General features: G+C 51.5%; 1 protein-coding gene across 1 annotated transcript in view; it reads right to left on the bottom strand.

The window, feature by feature from the left end:
* The window catches only part of LOC134432652 (protein-tyrosine kinase 2-beta-like), a 95,547-nt gene extending 80,526 nt beyond the window's left edge, over nucleotides 1-15,021 (bottom strand). The window contains exon 1 of the mRNA XM_063181550.1: nucleotides 14,912-15,021. Within this exon, the coding sequence (XP_063037620.1) occupies nucleotides 14,912-14,936 (25 nt within the window). The 5' untranslated portion in view covers nucleotides 14,937-15,021. The remainder of the gene's footprint in view (nucleotides 1-14,911) is intronic.
* Nucleotides 15,022-22,482: the final 7,461 nt, after the last annotated feature.

The raw sequence follows: 22,482 nt of genomic DNA, 5'->3' as shown, positions 1-22,482 counted from the left end.
TTCCATCGTTCCCACGGATCCCTTGTTCAGAAATACCCATCATTCCCATGTATCCATCACTCCCATATTCCCATCATTCCTGTCATATCCACCATTCCCATTTTCCCATCATTCCCATTTTCCCATCATTCCCATATTCCCACATTATATGCCCATCATTCCCACATTCCCATCATTCCCAGGTGTCCATTGTTCCCACATTCCCATCATTCCCATTTATCCCTCATTCCCACATGTCCCTCTTTTCCATGTGCCCATCATTCCCATGGATCCCTCATTCAGAAATATCCATCATTCCCATTTCCCCATCATTCCCATTTTCCCATTATTCCCATAATTTTCAAATTCCCATCATTCTACATTCCCATCATTCCCAGACATCTGCCATTGCCACGTGTCCGTCATTCCCATTTTTCCATCATTCCCATTTTTCCATCATTCCCATGGATCCCTCATTCTGAAGTATCCATCATTCCCATATTCCTATCATTACCATATTCCCATCATTCCCAGGTATTAATCATTCCCATCATTCCCACATTCCCATAATTCCCAGATATCCATCACTCCCACGTGTCCACCACTCCCATTTTCTCATCATTCCCATATTCCCATCATTCCCAGGTATCAATCATTCCCATCATTCCCATATTCCCATCATTTCCATTTTCCCATTGTTCTCATAGTCCCATCATTCCATCATTCCCAGATATCCATAGTTCCCACATTCCCATCATTCCTGTCTGTCCCTCATTCCCACATGTCCCTCTTTTCCATGTGCCCATCATTCCCGTGGATCCCTCATTCAGAAATATCCATCATTCCCATTTCCCCATCATTCCCATTTCCCCGTTATTCCCATATTCCCATCATTTTCAAATTCCCATCATTCTACATTCCCATCATTCCCAGACATCTGTCATTGCCACGTGTCCGTCATTCCCATTTTTCCATCATTCCCATGTATCCATCATTCCCATGGATCCCTCATTCTGAAGTATCCATCATTCCCATTTCCCCATCATTCCCATTTCCCCATTACTCCCGTCATTCCCATCATTCCCATCATTCCCATCATTCCCACATATCTGTCACTCCCATATTCCCATCATTCCTGTGTATCCCTCATTCCCGCATATCCCCCTTTTCCATGTGCTCAACATTCCCGTGGACCCTCATTCAGAAATATCCATCATTCCCATATTCGCACTGTTCCCATTTTCCCCTCATTCCCACATTCCCATCATTCTCATATTCCCATCATTCCCAGATATCTCTCATTGCCACGTTTCCATCATTCCCATTTTTCCATCATTCCCACGGATCCCTTGTTCAGAAATACCCATCATTCCCATGTATCCATCACTCCCATATTCCCATCATTCCTGTCATATCCACCATTCCCATGGATCCCATCATTCCCATTTTCCCATCATTCCCATCATTCCCATATTCCCACATTATATGCCCATCATTCCCACATTCCCATCATTCCCAGGTGTCCATTGTTCCCACATTCCCATCATTCCCATTTATCCCTCATTCCCACATGTCCCTCTTTTCCATGTGCCCTTCATTCCCATGGATCCCTCATTCAGAAATATCCATCATTCCCATTTCCCCATCATTCCCATTTTCCCATTATTCCCATAATTTTCAAAAACCCATCATGCCACATTCCCATCATTCCCAGACATCTGTTATTGCCACATGTCCATCATTCCCATTTTTCCATCATTCCCAGGTATCCATCATTCCCATGGATCCCTCATTCTGAAATATCCATCATTCCCATATTCCTATCATTACCATATTCCCATCATTCCCAGGTATTAATCATTCCCACATTCCCATAATTCCCAGATATCCATCATTCCCACGTGTCCACCACTCCCATTTTCTCATCATTCCCATATTCCCATCATTCCCGTGATTGATAAATCATTCCCATCATTCCCATATTCCCATCATTTCCATTTTCCCATTGTTCTCATAGTCCCATCATTCCATTATTCCCAGATATCCATAGTTCCCACATTCCCATCATTCCCGTCTGTCCCTCATTCCCACATATCCCTCTTTTCCATGTGCCCATCATTCCCGTGGATCCCTCATTCAGAAATATCCATCATTCCCATTTCCCCATCATTCCCACTTTCCCATTATTCCCATATTCCCATAATTTTCAAATTCCCATCATTCTACATTCCCATCATTCCCAGACATCTGTCATTGCCACGTGTCCGTCATTCCCATTTTTCCATCATTCCCATGGATCCCTCATCCTGAAGTATCCATCATTCCCATATTCCTGTCATTACCACATTCCCATCATTCCCGTCTATCCCTCATTCCCATATTCCTATCATTCCCAGGTATTAATCATTCCCATCATTCCCATATTCCCATAATTCCCAGATATCCATCATTCCCATGTGTCCACCATTCCCATTTTCTCATCATTCCCATATTCCCATCATTCCCAGGTATCAATCATTCCCATCATTCCCATATTCCCATCATTTCCATTTTCCCATTGTTCTCATAGTCCCATCATTCCATTATTCCCAGATATCCATAGTTCCCACATTCCCATCATTCCCGTCTGTCCCTCATTCCCACATGTCCCTCTTTTCCATGTGCCCATCATTCCCGTGGATCACAGCATTCAGAAATATCCATCATTCCCATTTCCCCATCATTCCCATATTCCCATAAATTCCATTTTCCAATAATTCCCACATTCTCATCATTCCCATGTATCCATCACTCCCACCTGTTCATTATTCCCATCATTCCCATATTCCCATCACTCCTATATTTCCATATATCCATTATTCCCGTATTCCCATCATTCCCATGTGTCCATATTTCCCATTTTTCCATCATTCCCATTTTCCCATCATTCCCATCATTCCCATCATTCCCATCGTTCCCACATATCCATCATTCCCAGATATCCCTCATTCTGAAATATCCATCTTTCCTATAATTCCCATAATTCCCATAATTCCCATTTTCCCATCATTCCTGTGTATCCCTCATTCCCACGTGTCCATCGTACCCATATTCCCACCATTCCCACGTATCCCTCATTCCCAGATATCCATCATTTCCACATTCCCATCATTCCCACATTGCCGTCCTTCCCTGATATCTCTCATTCCCAGATATCCATCATTCCCATATTCCCATTGTTCCCATATTCCCATCATTCCCACACAACCATGATTCCCATGGATCCCTCGTTCCCATGTATCCATCCTTCCCATTTTCCCATCGTTCCCATTTTCCCATCATTCCCATTTTCCCATCATTCCCATTTTCCCATCGTTCCCATATTCCCCTCATTTCCCATTTTCCCATCATTCCCAGGTATTCATCATTCCCATCATTCCCAGGTATTCATCATTCCCATCATTCCCATCGTTCCCACATTCCCTTCCCATCATTCCCAGATATCCCTCATTCTGAAATATCCATCCTTCCCATCATTCCCATTTTCCCATCATTCCCATTTTCCCATCACTCCCACATTCCCATCGTTCCCACATATCCATCATTCCCATTACTCTGTCATTCCCATATTCCCTTTGTTCCCACGTACCCCTCATTCCCACATTTCCATAATTCCCACACATCCCTCATTTCCATCATTCCCACATGACCATCATTCCCGTGGATCCATTATTCCCATCATTCCCATGGATCCCTCATTCCCATGGATCCATCATTCCCATCCTTCCCATCATTCCCATCCTTCCCATCATTCCCATATTCCCATCATTCCCATTTTCCCATCACTCCCACATTCCCATCATTCCCATATATCCATCATTCCCATGAGTCTGTCATTCCCATTTTCCCATCGTTCCCATATTCCCATCGTTCCCATATTCCCCTCATTTCCCATTTTCCCATCATTCCCAGGTATTCATCATTCCCATCATTCCCATCGTTCCCATCATTCCCATCGTTCCCACATATCCATCATTCCCAGACATCCCTCATTCTGAAATATCAATCCTTCCCATCATTCCCATTTTCCCATCATTCCCATTTTCCCATCACTCCCACATTCCCATCGTTCCCACATATCCATCATTCCCATGACTCTGTCATTCCCATATTCCCATCGTTCCCACATACCCCTCATTCCCACATTTCCATAATTCCCACACATCCCTCATTTCCATCATTCCCACATGACCATTATTCCCATGGATCCATTATTCCCATCATTCCCATGGATCCCTCATTCCCATGGATCCATCATTCCCATCCTTCCCATCATTCCCATTTTCCCATCGCTCCCACATTCCCATCATACCCACCTGTCCATAATTTCCATGTATCCATCATTCCCAGATATTTCTCATTCCCGTTTTCCCATAATTTCCAGGTATCCATCATTCCCATATTCCCATTATTCCCACACATCCCTCATTCTGAAATATCCATTATTCCCATTTTCCCACTATTCCCATATTCCCATTTTCCCACCATTCCCACACATCTCCCATATCAACCCCTTAAACCCCAAATCCCCCTTTTTTCCCTAAAATCCCATTCCCACTTTTTCCCGGGAAGCTTTCCCAGCCCATTCCCGCTTGGAATGATCCCAAATCAAACAACTCCCTACATTTACATTGACACTCCCGCTTTTCCAGCCTCAATCCCGAGCTGGAAAATGCCGGATTGCACCCGAAGACCCCAAAGCTGGGATTGGGATCCCGGCAGGATAATTTGGATCCCGGGAATTTTCCATGGAATCCACCGCCCTGGGAACCCTTCCCCTGTTTTCCTGGGATGTAACAGCTCCACCCCTCCAAATATCCCGGTTTTCCCAGGAATCCTGGAATTCCAGCACCTCCTTCCCTCTGGAGCCACCCCAGCCCCATCCAAGGCTCCTTCCCGGGGCTTCCCACTTTTCCTGGCAAGTTGCATCTGGGATTTCCCTGTCAGATCCTGCGATTTTCCCATCAGATCCCGGAATTTCCCTGTCAGATCCTGGAATTTCCCTGTCAGATCCTGGGATTTTCCAGTCAGATCCCAGAATTTTCCTGTCTGATCCTGGAATTTTCCCATCAAATCCCAGGATTTCCCCCCATCAGATCCCTGGATTTCCCTGTCAGATGATGGGATTTTCTTGTCAGATCCCAGGATTTTCCTGTCAGATCCCAGGATTTCCTTGTTGGATCCTGGGATTTTCCTGACGGATCCCAAGACTTTCCCATCAGATCCCAGGATTTCCCTGTTGGATCCCAGGATTTCCCTGTCAGATCCCAGGGTTTTCCTTTCAGATCCCAAGATTTTCCCATCAGATTCCAGGATTTACCTGTTGAATCCTGGGATTTTCCTGTCAGATCCTGGGATTTTGACTTCAGATCCCAGGATTTCCCTGTCAAATCCCAGGATTTCCCTGTCAGATCCCAGGATTTCCCTGTCAGATCCCAAGATTTTCCCGTCAGATTCCAGGATTTACCTGTTGAATCCTGGGATTTTTCTGTCAGATCCTGGGATTTTGCCTTCAGATCTCAGGATTTCCCTGTCAGATCCTGGGATTTTCCAATCTGATCCCAGGATTTCCCTGTCAAATCCCAAGATTTTCCCTGTCAGATCCCAAGATTTTCCCATCAGATCCCAGGATTTACCTGTTGAATCTCAGGATTTCCCTGTCAGATCCCAGGGTTTCCCGGTCAGATCCCAGGGTTTTCCTTTCAGATTCCAGGATTTGCCTGTTGAATCCTGGGATTTTCCTGTCAGATCCTGGGATTTTGCCTTCAGATCCCAGGATTTCCCTTTCAGATCCCAGGATTTCCCTGTCAGATCCCAGGATTTCCCTGTCAGATCCCAGGATTTTCCCTTCAGATCCCGGGATTTACCCATCAGATCCAGCGATTTACCCATCAGATCCTGGGATTTTCCTGTTAAATCCCAGGATTTCCCCCCATCAGATCCCAGGATTTACCTGTTGAATCCTGGGATTTTTCTGTCAGATCCTGGGATTTTGCCTTCAGATCTCAGGATTTCCCTGTCAGATCCCAGGATTTTCCCATCAGATCCCAGGATTTACCTGTTGAATCTCAGGATTTCCCTGTCAGATCCCAGGGTTTCCCTGTCAGATCCCAGGATTTTTCTTTCAGATCCCAGGATTTGCCTGTTGAATCCTGGGATTTTCCTGTCAGATCCTGGGATTTTGCCTTCAGATCCCAGGATTTCCCTGTCAAATCCCAGGATTTTCCCTGTCAGATCCCAGGATTTCCCTGTCAAATCCCAGGATTTTCCCTGTCAGATCCCAGGATTTTCCCATCAGATCCAGCGATTTACCCATCAGATCCCGGGATTTTCCTGTTAAATCCCAGGATTTCCCCCCATCAGATCCCAGGATTTACCTATCCGATCCCAGGATTTTCCCGTCAGATCCCGGGATTTTGACAGAAGGGGTTTTTGGGGCCGTTCCTGGCCCCATTTCCGGAGCTCTCCGAGGTTCCCCGGGGGCTGTCGGGAGCTTTCGGCCTCTTCCTGTTCCCTTTTTCTGCCGCTTCCTCAAACTCGGCCTCGACACCATCCCAGAGTTCCTGTCCCTGCCGGGATCGTTCCTGGGATCCCTCCAGGGATCCTTCCAGGGATCCATCCCCGTAATCCCTGGCATCCATCCCCGTAATTCCTGGCACCCATCCCCGTAATCCCTGGGATCCATCCCCGTACTTCCTGGCATCCATCCCAGTCGTTTCCAGGATCCTTGCCCTGATCCTTCCTGGGATCCTTCCTGGGATTCCTCCAGGGAATCCATCTCCAAAATTCCTGGGATCCCTCCTGGGATCTGTCCCTGTCCTTCCTGGGATCCTTCCTGGGATTGATCCCCATAATTCCAGGGATCCATCCCCATAATTCCTGGGATTCATTCCTGGGATCCTTCCTGGGATTGATCCCCATAATTCCGGGGATCCATCCCCATAATTCCTGGGATTCATTCCTGTCCTTCCTGGGATCCTTCCTGGGATTGATCCCCATAATTCCTGAGATCCATCCCCATAATTCCTGGGATTCATTCCTGTCCTTCCTGGGATTCATTCCTGTCCTTCCTGGGATCCTTCCTGGGATTGATCCCCATAATTCCTGGGATTGATGCCCATATTTCCTGAGATCCATCCCTGTCCTTCCTGGGATCCTTCCTGGGATCCAGCCCTGTAATTCCTGGGCTTGATCCCCATAATTCCTGGGATTCATTCCTGTCCTTCCTGGGATCCTTCCTGGGATCCAGCCCTGTAATTCCTGGGATTGATCCCCATAATTCCTGGGATGGATCCCCATATTTCCTGAGATCCATCCCAGTCCTTCCTGGGATCCTTCCTTGTTCTTACTGAGATTCTTTCTGGGATTCTTCCCAGGATCCTTCCCAGGATCCATTCCTGTCCTTCCTGGGATCCTTCCTGGGATCCTTCCAGGGATCCATCCCCGTAACTCCTAGGATTCTTCCCAGGATCCTTCCCCGGATCCATTCCTGGGATCCATTCCTGGGATCCATCCTAGGATCCTTCCAGGGATCGATCCCCGTAACTCCTAGGATTCTTCCCAGGATCCTTCCCAGGATCCCTTCCCATCCTTTCTGGGATCCTTCCTGGGATCCATCCCCACAACTCCTGGGATTCATCCCGATAATTCCTGGGATTGATCCCATAATTCCTGGGATCCATCCCTGTCCTTCCTGGGATCCATCTCCTTCCTTCTCCAGGATCCATTCCCATCCTTTCTGGGATGCTTCCCCATTCTTCTCAGGATCCTTCCCAGGATCTTTCCCAGGATCCATCCCTGTCCTTCCCAGGATCCATCCCTGCAATTCCCAGGATCCATCCCAGTCCTTCCCAGGACCCATCCCTGCAATTCCCAGGATCCATCCCTGCAATTCCCAGGATCCAGCCCAGTCCTTCCCAGGATCCATTCCCATATTTGCTGGGATCCTTTCTGGAACCCTTCCAAGGATCCATTCCCATCCTTCCCAGGATCCATCCCTGTCCTTTCTGAGATCCTTCCAGGGATCTTTCCCAAGATCCATCCCAGTCCTTCCCAGGACCCATCCCTACAATTCCCAGGATCCATCCCTGTCCTTCCCAGGATCCATCCCTGTCCTTCCCAGGATCCATCCCAGTCCTTCCCAGGATCCATCCCAGTCCTTCCCAGGATCCATCCCAGTCCTTCCCAGGATCCATTCCTATCCTTCCTGGGATTCTTTCTGGGATTCTTCCAAGGATCCATTCCCATCTTTCCCAGGATCTATCCCTGGTCTTCCCAGGATCCTTCCCAGGATCTTTCCCAGGATCCTTCCAGGGATCTTTCCCAAGATCCCTTCCCACCCTTCCCAGGATCCATCTCTGTCCTTTCCGGGATCCATTCCCATCCTTCCTGGGATATTTTCTGGGATTCTTCCCAGGATCCATCCCACTCCTTCCCAGGATCCATCCCTCTCCTTTCTGGGATCCTTCCCAGGATTTTTCCCAGGATTTTTCTCAGGATCCATTCTTGTCCTTTCCAGGATCCATCCCCACTCTTTCTGGGATCCATCCCAGCTCTTCCCAGGATCCATTCCAGTCCTTCCTGGGATCCTTTCTGGGATCCATCCCCACCCTTCCCAGGATCCATTCCAGTCCTTCCTGGGCTCCATCCTGGGATCCTTCCAAGGATCCATTCCCATCCTTCCCGGGATCCATCCCTGTCATTCCCAGGATCCCTCCCCACTCTTTCTGGGATCCAGCCCTGTCTTTCCTGGGATCCATCCCATCCTTCCTGGGATCCATCCCTGTCATTCCCAGGATCCATCCCCACTCTTTCTGGGATCCATCCCCGTCTTTCCTGGGATCCATCCCAGCTCTTCCCAGGATCCATCCCCATATTTCCTGGGATCCTTCTGGGATCCATCCCCGTCTTTCCTGGGATCCATCCCCGTAATTCCTGGGATCCATCCCAGCTCTTCCCAAGATCCATTCCAGTCCTTCCTAGGATCCATCCCAGGATCCATCCCGAGAGCAAACGCTGCCAAACCCGTGGGATTTTCCATGGGAAAACCTCCTTTTATTCCCTGTGGGATTTTTCCTGCTACTCATCCCAGGTTTTACCCTTTCGTCACCGGAGGAACCGCGGATATCCCACCTGGAAAATTCCCAGATTTCCAGCTCCATCCACCAGGAAAAAAAAAACCCAAAGGATTCCAATGCTGCATTCCCAGCCCTTGGAAAAGCTCAGGGCTGGATTTTCTGGATTTTCTGGATTTTCTGGATTTTTCTGGATTTGCATCCTGCTCCTGGAATTTCTCAGCTCCGAGATTCCCGAATCCTTCCCCATTCCAGGTCAGACATTCCCTGGATCTTCCCTTTCCTTGGGACATTCCAACACCCCCAGGATCTTCCCTGACTGGGATCCCCATCCCAGTGATCCAGCAGTGGGATCATCCCCACAAATCCCGAGGGAATCACGGAATCCCTGGATCCACCAAATCCCAACAAAAAAAAAAATAAAATCCACAACATTCCCAATTCCTGCTTCCAGAACCGCCGGGAAAACCTTGATTCCAGCAAATCCCACGGAATTCCCGACCCTCGGCTCTCATATTCCCAAATTCCTGAGTCTCCACCTCCACCTTCCTCCCCGTTGCCACCAGGAGCTCATCCCGGTTTTCCCAGAATGTCGGGAATGGGATGGAGAGAGCCCTTCCCAACTCCTGTTCCCATTCCCTCGGCTCTTCCCAGTGTTTCCCCAATTTGGAAAGCAGCTCTCACCTTCCCACGGGATTCCTGTGTCCCGGTGGCTCCCTGTGGGATGGGATCCTGAATCAGGAATCCCGAATCCTGAATCCTGAATCCCAAATCCCAAATCCCAAATCCCAGCTCCTGGTGGGATCGGATCCTGAATCCCAAATCCCGAATCCCAAATCCTGGCTCCCAGTGGGATCGGATTCCAAATCCTGAATCTTGGTGGGAATCGGATCCCGAATCCCGAATCCCAAATCCCAAATCCCAAATCCCAAATCCCAAATCCCGGTTCCTGGCAGGATTGAATCCTGAATCCTGAATCCTGAATCCTGAATCCTGAATCCTGAATCCTGAATCCCGAATCCCAGCTCCCAGTGGGAATCGGATCCCAAATCCCGAATCCCGGTGGGAATCGGATCCCAAATCTCGAATCCCGAATCCCAGTTCCTCGTGGGATCAGATCCCGAATCCCAAACGCCAGTGGCTCCTGGTGGGAATCAGATCCCAAACCCCAAATCCCGGTAGGACCTAATCCCAAATCCCGGTTCCTGGTGGGATTGGAATCTGAATCCCAAATCCCAAATCCCGAATCTCGGCTCCCAGTGGGAATCGGATCCCGAATCCTGAATCCCAAATCCCAAATCCCGGCTCCCAGTGGGAATCAGATCTCAAATCCCGAATCCCAAATCCCGAACCCAAATCCCGAATCCCGGCTCCCGGCGGGATCAGATCCCGAATCCCGGATCCCCAGTCCTGGTTCCTGGCAGGATTGGATCCTGAATCCTGAATCCCGAATCCCAAATCCCAGCTCCCAGTGGGAATCGGATCCCAAATCCCGAATCCCGAATCCCAGCTCCCAGTGGGAATCGGATCCCAAATCCTGAATCCCGGTGGGACCGAATCCCGGATCCCAAATCCCGGTGGGATCGGATCTCAAATCCTGAATCCCGGCTCTCGGTAGGATCGGATCCCGAATCCTGAACCCCGAATCCCGAATCCCAGCTCCCGGCAGGATCGGATCCCGAATCCTGAACCCCGAATCCCAAATCCCAAATCCCGGCTCCCGGCAGGATCGGATCCCGAATCCTGAATCCCGAATCCCGAATCCCGGCTCCCAGTGGGATTGGATCCCGAATCCTGAACCCCGAATCCCGAATCCCGGCTCCCGGTGGGATCGGATCCCGAATCCCGAATCCCGGCTCCCGGCAGGATCGGATCCCGAATCCTGAACCCCGAATCCCGAATCCCGAATCCCGGTGGGATTGGATCCCGAACCCCGGTGGGATCGGATCCCCCGGGAATCGCCGCGATCACCTCCAGACGGCGCTTCCCATGAAGCCGGGATGGAAAATTGGGAAAGCCGCAGAACTCCGGCATCCCCTCACCTGCACGGCGGCGCAGCTTGGGGAACCCGCCGGGAATTCCGGGCGCGGATTCCCGGGAATCCTTCCCGCTCCTCTCCCGGCGCCGGGGGGGGGGGAAATTCCAGGATTTCCCCAGGATCCCGGGAAAAGCCGGAGCCGCTCCCGGGGCGCGGGAGGAGCCGGGGCAGGAAGGGGGAAGGAAGGAGCGGGAGGCGGTGCCGGGGCGCCGCCACTCCCCCGGGAAGCGGCGGCACCTTCCCGGTGCCGGGATCCATCCCCGGGATCCAGGGAATTCCGCCCGCAGGACGAGTCCCGAGTCCCGAGTCCCGAGTCCCGAGTCCCGAGTCCCGAGTCCCGAGTCCCGAGTCCCGAGTCCCCCGTCCCCAGTCCCGAGTCCCGAGTCCCCCGTCCCGAGTCCCGAGTCCCCAGTCCCGAGTCCCCAGTCCCCAGTCCCCAGTCCCCAGTCCCCAGTCCCCCGTCCCCAGTCCCCAGTCCCCCGTCCCCAGTCCCCAGTCCCCAGTCCCGAGTCCCCAGTCCCCAGTCCCGAGTCCCCCGTCGCCAGTCCCCAGTCCCCAGTCCCCAGTCCCCAGTCCCCAGTCCCCAGTCCCGAGTCCCCAGTCCCGAGTCCCCCGTCCCCAGTCCCGAGTCCCCAGTCCCCCGTCCCCCGTCCCCCGTCCCCAGTCCCCAGTCCCCAGTCCCGAGTCCCCAGTCCCCAGTCCCCCGTCCCCAGTCCCCAGTCCCCCGTCCCCAGTCCCCAGTCCCGAGTCCCCAGTCCCCAGTCCCGAGTCCCGAGTCCCCAGTCCCCAGTCCCCAGTCCCGAGTCCCCAGTCCCGAGTCCCCAGTCCCGAGTCCCGAGTCCCCAGTCCCCAGTCCCCAGTCCCGAGTCCCCAGTCCCGAGTCCCCAGTCCCCAGTCCCGAGTCCCCAGTCCCCAGTCCCGAATCCCCATCCCAGAGCGGTTTAAAATTATGGGAATGCCCGGGGGAAAACCGGGAAGTTTTGGGGTGGCTGCGGTGCCGGGATGAGCTGGGAATTCCCAGTGGGAATGGGGAAGTGGAGGGGGGCAATTCCCGGAATTCCAGGTGGGAATTCCTGCGGAGCTGCAGCCCCTGCCGGGATTCTTCTCCCGGTTCATTCCTGAAGCAGAGGATCCTTTCCAGTCCTGGCATCCCTGGGATTCCAGGAATTCTGCCCCGAGGATCCTTCACTGAGGAGGAATCCTGATCGTCATCCCGATCCCGATCCCAATTCCAATCCCAGAGTGGTTTAAAATTATGGGAATCCAGGAGGAAAAATGGGGAGAGGTGCAATGGGGTGGCCCTGATCCCACAGCTGTGATCCCGGGACGTGCTGGGAATTCCCAGCGGGAATGGGGAACTGAAGGACGAATTCCCGAAATTCAGGGTGGGAATTCCTGCAGAGCTGCAGCCCCGTTCCTGCTGCAGAGGATCCTTCCCACTCCTGGGATCCCCAGGATTCTGGGAATGCTGCCCTAAGGATCTTTCACAGAGGAGGAATCCCGATCCCAATCCCAGTACCAATCCTGATCCCGATCCTGATCCCAGAGCGGTTTAAATTTATGGGAATGCCAGGAGGAAAAACGGGAAAGGGAAGGGAGCAGTGTTGTGCCCCCGATCCCACAGTTTGGGGGTGGCTGCGGTCCCGGGATGGGCTGGGAATTCCCACTGGGAATGGGGAAGTGAAGGGTTGAGCCCTTCCCGAAATTCCAGGTGGGAATTCCTGCGGAGCTGCACCCCCCTTCCTGGTCCAGAGGATCCTTCCCACTCCTGGGATCCCCAGGATCCTGAGAATTCTGCCCCGAGGATCCTTCACCGAGGAGGAATCCCAATCCCAATCGATCCTGATCCTGATCCCGATCCCAATCCCACTCCCAATCCCAATCCCAATCGATCCTGATCCTGATCCAAATCCCAATCCCAATCCCACTCCCAATCCAAATCGATCCTGATCCTGATCCAAATCCCAATCGATCCTGATCCTGATCCCAATCCCAATCCCAATCCCAATCGATCCTGATCCCGATCCCAATCCCAATCCCAATCGATCCTGATCCTGATCCCAATACCAATCCAAATCGATCCTGATTCTGATCCAGATCCCAATCCCACTCCCAATCCCATTCCCATTCCCATTCCCATCCCCTTCCCAATCCCATTCCCATTCCCCACTCCCATTCCCACTCACATTCCCACTCCCATTCCCACTCACATTCCCACTCCATTCCCATTCCCACTCCCATTCCCATTCCCATCCCCACCCCCATTCCCACTCCCAATCCCCTTCCCAATCCCATTCCCATTCCCACTCCATTCCCATCCCCCATCTCCTTCTCCTTCCCTGCAGCTCCCAAATTTTCCCTGCTCCAGGTGGTCCCACCTGTCCACAACCCCGAAATTCGGGAATGAACCCCCCAGGAACGTGGGGGCTCCCCCATTCCCCAAACCCCCCCCTCCGGGAATTCCTCCATCCCCTTCTCTGGAATTCCACATCCCAGAAAATCCACCTCGATTTCCCTTTTAGGGACCCCAAATCCCGGGATTTGGGCAGATCCCTCCTTCCCTGGATCCCAAAGATTCCCAGCCCCGGCTGTTCCCGAGCTCTCCCACGCACTCGGAGCTGCGCAGTTCCCACACTCACTCCCGGCTGCAATCCTGGATCCTCAGGGCCGGCCGGGAATCTCCCCGGACCTCAAATCCACAAAATTTCCCTCTGGGAATCTCCCCGGACCTCAAATCCACAAAATTTCCCTCTGGGAATCTCCCCAGATCTCAAATCCCCAAAAATTCCCTCTGAGAATCTCCCCGGATCTCGGATCCCCAAAATTTCCCTCTGGGAATCTCCCTGGATCTCAAATCCCCAAAAATTCCCTCCGGGAATCTTCCCGGATCTCGGATCCCCAAAATTTCCCTCCAGGAATCTTCCCGGATCTCAAATCCCCCCGGATCTCAAATCCCCAAAATTTCCCTCCAGGAATCCCCCCGGATCTCAAATCCCCCCGGATCTCAAATCCCCCCGGATCTCGGATCCCCAAAAAATTCCCTCCGGGAATCTCCACGGATCTCAAATCCCCAAAAATTCCCTCCAGGAATCCCCCCGGATCTCAAATACCCCCGAATCTCAAATCTCCCCGGATCTCGGATCCCCAAAAATTCCCTCTGAGAATCCCCCCGGATCTCGGATCCCCAAAAATTCCGAATCCCCCCGGATCTCAAATCCCCAAAAATTCCCTCCGGGAATCTCCCCGGACCTCGGATCCCCAAAAATTCCCTCCAGGAATCCCCCCGGATCTCAAATCCCCCCGGATCTCAAATCCCCCCGGATCTCAAATCCCCAAAATTTCCCTCTGGGAATCTCCCCGCATCTCAAATCCCCAAAAATTCCCTCCAGGAATCCCCCCGGATCTCAAATCCCCAAAATTTCCCTCTAGGAATCTCCCCAGATCTCAAATCCCCAAAAATTCCCTCCGGGAATCTCCCCGGATCTCGGATCCCCAAAAATTCCCTCTGGGAATCTCGCCGGATGAGTTCCGAGCAGGAACCATCCCGCTCCTCCTCGTCCTTTCCCCATCCCATCCCACCTCAAATCCCGGACGATTTTAGGGCTTGGAAAACGTTTCCCCGAATTCCCGAATGATTCCCGAATAATTCCCGATGATCCCAAAAATCCCGAATAATTCCCGAATAATTCCCGAATAATTCCCGATGATCCCAAAAATCTCGAATAATTCCCGAATAATTCCCGAATATCCCCAAAATCCCGGCGGATTCCAGAGGACTCACTCAGGAGGCGGCTGAGCCATCCCATGCTCCCTTTTTTCCCCCTTTTTTTTCCCCTTTTTTTCCCCTTTTTTCCAAAGGCGATCCCTTTGGAATCGTCGCTCCGGGAACGGTTCCCGGGAAACCGCTGCTCCCTCCCCCTTTTCCTTCCACTTCCCAATTTTCCCCTTTTTCCATTGGCACGGAGAGCTGGGAATCAAAACCCGCCTGGATTTTTATTTTTTTTTTTCCCCTTTTCCCAGCGACGCTTTGGAATTGCGGGGGGGGGAAAAAAAAATAAAATTAAATTTTTTTTTTCTTAAAAATTAGGAATTCACTCACTTTTTTTTTTTTTTTTTTTTCCAAGCAGGGAATGAGCTCCGGAGGGTCCGGCCGGGATTTGGGAGCGGGAGAAGTTGGAGCCGCTTGCAGAGGGTTTGGATGGAGCCGTTCCCGACGCCGGGAATGCCGCGGGTGCTTGCTGCCATCTTCTGGAGCTGGGCAAAAAAATTCCCCAAGCCTTCCCCTCCTCCTCATTCCAGCATTCCCAGGAATTCGGGGCTTCCCGGCCCTCTAAACCTCGATAATTCCATGGTTTACGTGGATAATTCCACTTTTTAATGAGTTTTAAGGGTTTTTTTCCCAGAAATAATCGTGGAAAAGAGCGGGAATGGGGGTGGGTGGATGGGGTCAGGTTGTGGGGTCACCCCATTTTTCCTCATCTTTTGGGATTCAGGGTTGGGAAAGGGATGGATCAGGCTGAAATTCCAGGATTTTTTCCCATCTCAGCATTCCTGGAGGGAATGATTTGGATCGCTGCATTCCTGGAGCAATCTGAAAGGAATCAGGAAATCCCAAAAAATCTGGGATTTTCCACAAATCATCCCATGGAATATTCCCACTCCTTTACCCCCAGATCAGCCCCATCAGGGCCGCGAAATTCCCTGGAAAAGGAAAATCCCATGAAGGGGAAAAAAGCAGGAATTGGGGGGAGAAGAGGTGGAAATTTTTTCCCATAAAATTTTTGGGCCCATCCCGGGAATCCCGGCAGGGCCTCACCCTCCCCTCCCCCTCCATCCCACCCCATTCCCAACCTCCCCCGATTTCCATGGAAACTGCGGATCCGAATTCCATGGCAACCGACCCCCCATGGCAACAGGCGGCTCCCACATCCCCGAGGAGGAGGAGGAGGAGGAGGAGGAGGAGGGACCGGGAATGCTGAGCCTGGAGGGTTCCGTGCCACAGAATCCATGGAATCCGTGGAATTCCCAGAAATGCTGGAGATCGGCCGCGAGGGAGGATGGAAAAGCAAATTCCCGGGATTTGGGAGCGGGATCCTTGTCCTGGGATACTCTGGGAATCCCAGCCCAGCCAGGAATCCCTTCCCAAGATCCCACCATCCCCAACTCCCCTTTCCCACTGGAAGCCATTCCCTGCCTCCTGCCCCTCCAGCCTTCATCCCAAATCCCAAATTCCAGCTCTGGAATCCCAAATTTCCCTCTGGAAAAGGCTCCAAGGATTCCCTGGATCCTTCCCTGATCCAGCTGCACATTCCCAGCTCTCCCAGCCTGCCATTGGATCCATCCCCATCCCGATTCCTCCTTGAGAAGGAATTTCAGGATCCAGGGGTTTCACGGGGAATTCAGGACTCCAGGAAGGGTCTCCCTTCCCTTTTCCATCCACAAATTCCATAAAAATCCCTCGGGATGGATCCTGAGTGTCCTTGATCCCAGAATCCCGGGATGGTTTGGGATGGGATCCCTGGACCTTCAATCCCATCCCAGGGACACTTCCCACCATCCCAGGGTGCTCCAAATCCACCCTTGGACACTGCCAGGGATTCTCTGGGAATTCCAGCCCAGCCAGGAATCCCTTCCCAAGATCCCACCATGCCAAGCTCCCCTTTCCCAGGGAATCCCCTCCATTCCCAGCTCCCCCAGTCCTGGGCTCAGGATCCATTCCCATCAGACTATTCCTTGAGAAGGAATTTCGGGATCCAGCGGCTTCCTGGGAATTCAGGACTCCAGGAAGGGTCTCCCTTCCCTTTTCCATCCCCAAATTCCATAAAAATCCCTCGGGATGGATCCTGAGTGTCCTTGATCCCAGAATCCTGGAATTTTTTTTGAATGGATCCATGGACTTTTCATCTCATCCCTTTCCCACCCCAATCCCCGCGTGCTCCAACCTTTCCTGGGACATTCCCAAGAATTCTCTGGGAATTCCGTCCCATCCCCTCCCCTCATTCCAACCCCGTTCCCGTCTCCCGGATCCCGGCGGGAAGGAGCGGGAGGATCTCCCCCGGTGCCTTTTTCCCGCCGTTTCCCACGGAAAATTTGGAAAATTTGGGAGCGGAGGGGGGAGGGGGCCATGATGCTCCCGCCGTTGCCAAGCAACGGGAAGGGTCACAGCGCATGCGCGGCAGCGCGCAGGTGATGACACACCCGTTGCTTGGCAACGCGGGACGCTCAGTGTGCACGCATGCGCAGTGAGGGCAGCGCATCAGCCGTTGCCGGGGTAACGGGAGCCGCGCATGCGCGGTAACGGACGCGCACCTGCGGCCAGGTGTGCTGATGGAGCCGGGGGCGGACGGGGCGGGCCCAGGCCCGAGCGTGGAGCCCGCGGAGCCCCAACCGGAGCCTGAGCTCGATCCTAAAGTCCGTCCCGAGCCGGATCCCGGTGCTGATCCTGGTACCGATCCCGGTACCGATCCCGGTGCCGTTCCCGATCCCGATTCCGCTCCCGGTCCCGCTCCCGCTCCCGGTCCCGTTCCCGATGCTGTTCCCGTTCCCGATGCCGGTCACGTTCCGATGCCGGTACCGATGCCGTTCCCGATGGCGATGCCGGTATCAGTCCCGGTTCCCGTGCCGGTTCCAGAGCGGATTGGCAGCTGCAGCAGCGAATCGCCGCCCGCCGGAACCGCATCGATGCCCGGCGCCGGTGAGGAACGGGGGAAGGCCGGGCCCCATTCCCGGTTTTCCAGAGGGAAGGGGACGGTGGCGGGTTCCCGCCCCAAACTGGGCCGGAGATCAGGAGCTGACCCCAAATCTGGGTCTCAAAATCGGAACCGGGGCTCGGGATCCGTCCCAAACCCATCCAAGGGGATCAGGAACATTGCCAGAGCTCAGGATCCATCCCAAACCCAATCCCAGCCTCAGGATCCATCCCAGAGCTCAGGATCCATTCCAAATCCATCCCCAGTGCTCAGGACCATTCTCGGGGCTCCAAACCCATCCCAAATGCAATCCCAGGCTCAGGATCCATCCCAGAGGCTCAGAGTCCATCCCAAACCCAATCCCAGGCTCAGGATCCGTCCCAATCCTTGGCACAGGATCCACCCCAAAGTCTCTGGATCAATCCCAGTTCCAATCCCAGACCTCAGGATACATCCCAAATGCTCAGAATCCATCCCAAATCCATCCCCAGGGCTCAGAACCATTCCCAGGGCTCAGGATCCATCTCAAACCAATCCCAAAGGTTCAGCATCCATCCCAATCACAATCCTAGGCTCAGGATCCATCCCAGACCCAATCCCAGGCTCAGGATCCATCCCAATCCCAGGCTCAGGATCCATCCCAATCCCAGGCTCTGGATCCATCCCAAATCCATTCCCTGGCTCAAGATCCACTCCAAAGGCTCAGGCTTCATCCCAAACCTAATCCCAGGCTCAGGATCCATCCCAAAGCCTCAGGATCCATCCCAATCCCAGGCTCAGGATCCATCCCAAACCCAGTCTCAGGCTCAGGATCCATCCCAGACCAAATTCCAAAGGCTCAGGATCCATCCCAGACCAAATCCCAGGTTCAGGATCTGTCTCAAACCCAACCCCAGGCTCGGGATCCATCCCAAACCAAATCCCAAGCTCAAGATCCATCCTAGACTCAATCCCAGGCTCAGGATCCATCCCAAAGGCTCAGGATCCATCCCAAATCCGATCCCAGAGCTCAGGATCCAAAACGAGGGCTCAGAACCATCCCAGACCCATCCCCAGGCTCAGGACCATTCCTGGGGCTCCAAACCCATCCCAAATCCATTCATATAAACGTTTATAATCATTAAATTAATGTGAATTATATTATATGATATTATATTTATTATAGATAAAGTTTATATATTTATATTAATTGAATTAAATTTATATTAATGTAAACATTATTATTATTATTATTATTATTATTATTATTATTATTATTATTATTATTATTATTATTATTACTATTATTACTATTATTACTATAATTACCATTACTACCATTAGTACTATTATTACTGTTACTACTATTATTACTATTATTACTATTACTATTATTACTATTATTACTGTTACTACTATTATTACTATTACTATTATTACTATTATTACTATTACTACTATTATTACTATTACTACTATTATTACAATATTCCCAACTTTTCCCCGTTTTCCTGCCAGGGAAGCGCTTGGGAAGAAGGTGGAGCAGGACAAGGAGGAGGAGCAGGAGGAGGAGAAGGGGAAGAGCCTGAAGCTGGTCAAGGAGACCGAGAGGGTGAGGAGGGGTTGGGAATCTCCTCCTGGATCCCTCTTTATCCCGGGATTTCCTCCCTTATGGACCAAAAACCGGGAGAGAAACTCGCCAGGACTGGGATTTGGGATCTCCTCCTGGATCCCTCTTCATCCTGGGATTTCCTCCTTTGTGGACCAAAAACCGGGAGAGAAACTCCCCGGGAGTGGAATTTGGGATCTCCTCCTGGATCCCTCCTTATCCCTGGGTTTCCTCCTTTTATGGGCCAAAAACTGGGAGGGAAACTCCCCGGGAGTGGGATTTGGGATCTCCTCATGGATCCCTCTTCATCCTGGGATTTCCTCCTTTGTGGACCAAAAACCGGGAGAGAAACTCCCCAGGAGTGGAATTTGGGATCCAATTGGGATCTCCTCCTGGATCCCTCTTCATCCTGGGATTTCCTCCTTTATGGACCAAAAACCGGGAGAGAAACTCCCCGGGAGTGGAATTTGGGATCTCCTCCTGGATCCCTCCTCATCCCTGGGTTTCCTCCTTTTATGGGCCAAAAACTGGGAGGGAAACTCCCCGGAGTGGGATTTGGGATCTCCTCATGGATCCCTCTTCATCCTGGGATTTCCTCCTTTATGGACCAAAAACCGAGAGGGAAACTCCCCGGAGTGGGATTTGGGATCCAATTGGGAATCTCCTCCTGGATCCCTCCTTATCCCTGGATTTCCTCCTTTATGGGCCAAAAACTGGGAGAGAAACTCGCCAGGAGTGGAATTTGGGATCTCCTCTTGGATCCCTCTTTATCCCGGGATTTCCTCCTTTGTGGACCAAAAACCGGGAGAGAAACTCGCCAGGAGTGGAATTTGGGATCTCCTCTTGGATCCCTCTTTATCCCAGGATTTCCCCCTTTATGGACCAAAAACTGGGACAGAAACTCCCCGGGAGTGGGATTTGGGATCTCCTCTTGGATCCCTCTTTATCCCAGGATTTCCTCCCTTATGGACCAAAAACTGGGAGAGAGAAACTCCACAGTGGGAATTTGGGCCAGATCCTTGAGATCCAATGGGAATCTCCTCCTGGATCCTTTCTTATCCCTTGTTTTTCTCCTTTTTGCACCAAAAACCGGGAGAGATGAGACAAAAAAAAATGGGAGAAGAGCACCTTAGGAGCAGGATTTGGGATCTAATGGGAATCTCCTCTTGGATCCCTCCTTGTTCCATGTTTTCCTTCTTGACGTCCCCTTGATGGGACAAAAAAACTGGAAGAGAAATTCCCAGGAGTGGAATTTGGGATGTGATGGGAATTTCCTTTGGGATCCCTCCTTGTTCCATGTTTTCCTCCTTGGTGTCCTCTTGGTGGGACAAAAATTGGGAGAGAAACTCTCCAGGACCGGGATTTGAGATCCAATGGGAATGTTCTCTTGGATCCCTTCTTATCCCTGGTTTTCCTCCTTTTTGGGCTAAAAACCAGGAGGGAAACTCCCCAGGAGTGGGATTTGGGATCCAATTGGGATCTCCTCTTGGATCCATCCTTATCCCAGGATTTCCTCCTTTATGGACCAAAAACTGGGAGAGAGAAACTCCACAGTGGGAATTTGGGCCAGATCCTTGAGATCCAATGGGAATCTCCTCTTGGATCCTTTCTTATCCCTTGTTTTTCTCCTTTTTGCACCAAAAACCGGGAGAGATGAGACAAAAAAAAAATGGGAGAAGAGCGCCTTAGGAGCAGGATTTGGGATCTGATGGGAATTTCCTCTTGGATCCATCCTTGTTCCATGTTTTCCTCCTTGGTGTCCCATTGATGGGACAAAAATCCAGGAGAAAACCTCCCCAGGACCGGGATTTGGGATCCAACGGGAATCTCCTCTTGGATCCTTCCTTATCCCTTGTTTTTCTCCTTTTTGGGCCAAAAACCGGGAGAGGAACTCCCCAGGATTGGGACTGGGGCTAGACCATCAGGATCTGATGGGAATTTCCTCTTGGATCCATCCTTCTTCCATGTTTTCCTCCTTGACGTCCCCTTGATGGGACAAAAAACTGGAAGAGAAATTCCCAGGAGTGGAATTTGGGATGTGATGGGAATTTCCTTTGGGATCCCTCCTTGTTCCATGTTTTCCTCCTTGGTATCCTCTTGGTGGGACAAAAATTGGGAGAGAAACTCTCCAGGACCGGGATTTGGGATCCAATGGGAATGTTCTCTTGGATCCCTTCTTATCCCTGGTTTTCCTCCTTTTTGGGCTAAAAACCAGGAGAGAAACTCCCCAGGAGTGGGATTTGGGATCCAATGGGAATCTCCTCTTGGATCCACCCTTATCCCTTCTTTTGATCCTTGGAGGGACAAAAAATGGGGAAAAAATTCCCCAGGACCCAGATTTGAGATCCAATGGGAATTTCCTTTTGGATCCATCCTTGTTCCATGTTTTCCTCCTTGGTGTCCCATTGATGGGACAAAAAAATGGGAGAGAAACTCCCCAGGATTGGGATTTGGGATCCAATGGGAATCTCCTCTTGGATCCCTCCTTGTTCCATGTTTTCCTCCTTGGTGTCCCATTGATGGGACAAAAATCCAGGAGAAAACCTCCCCAGGACCGGGATTTGGGATCCAATGGGAATCTCCTCTTGGATCCTTCCTTATCCCTTGTTTTCCTCCTTTTTGGGCTAAAAACCAGGAGAGAAACTCCCCAGGACCGGGATTTGGGATCTGATGGGAATTTCCTCTTGGATCCCTCCTTGTTCCATGTTTTCCTCCTTGGTGTCCCATTGATGGGACAAAAAAATGGGAGAGAAACTCCCCAGGACCGGGATTTGGGATCCAATGGGAATCTCCTCTTGGATCCTTCCTTATCCCTTGTTTTTCTCCTTTTTGGGCCAAAAACCGGGAGAGGAACTCCCCAGGATTGGGACTGGGGCTAGACCATCAGGATCTGATGGGAATTTCCTCTTGGATCCATCCTTCTTCCATGTTTTCCTTCTTGATGTCCCCTTGATGGGACAAAAAAACTGGAAGAGAAATTCCCAGGAGTGGAATTTGGGATGTGATGTGAATTTCCTTTGGGATCCCTCCTTGTTCCACATTTTCCTTCTTGGTGTCATCTTGGTGGGACAAAAA

This window comes from Melospiza melodia (genome assembly GCF_035770615.1).
Source record: "Melospiza melodia melodia isolate bMelMel2 chromosome 3 unlocalized genomic scaffold, bMelMel2.pri SUPER_3_unloc_4, whole genome shotgun sequence".
NCBI classification, from domain to species: domain Eukaryota; kingdom Metazoa; phylum Chordata; class Aves; order Passeriformes; family Passerellidae; genus Melospiza; species Melospiza melodia.
This window is presented reverse-complemented; position numbering and strand designations above follow the sequence as displayed.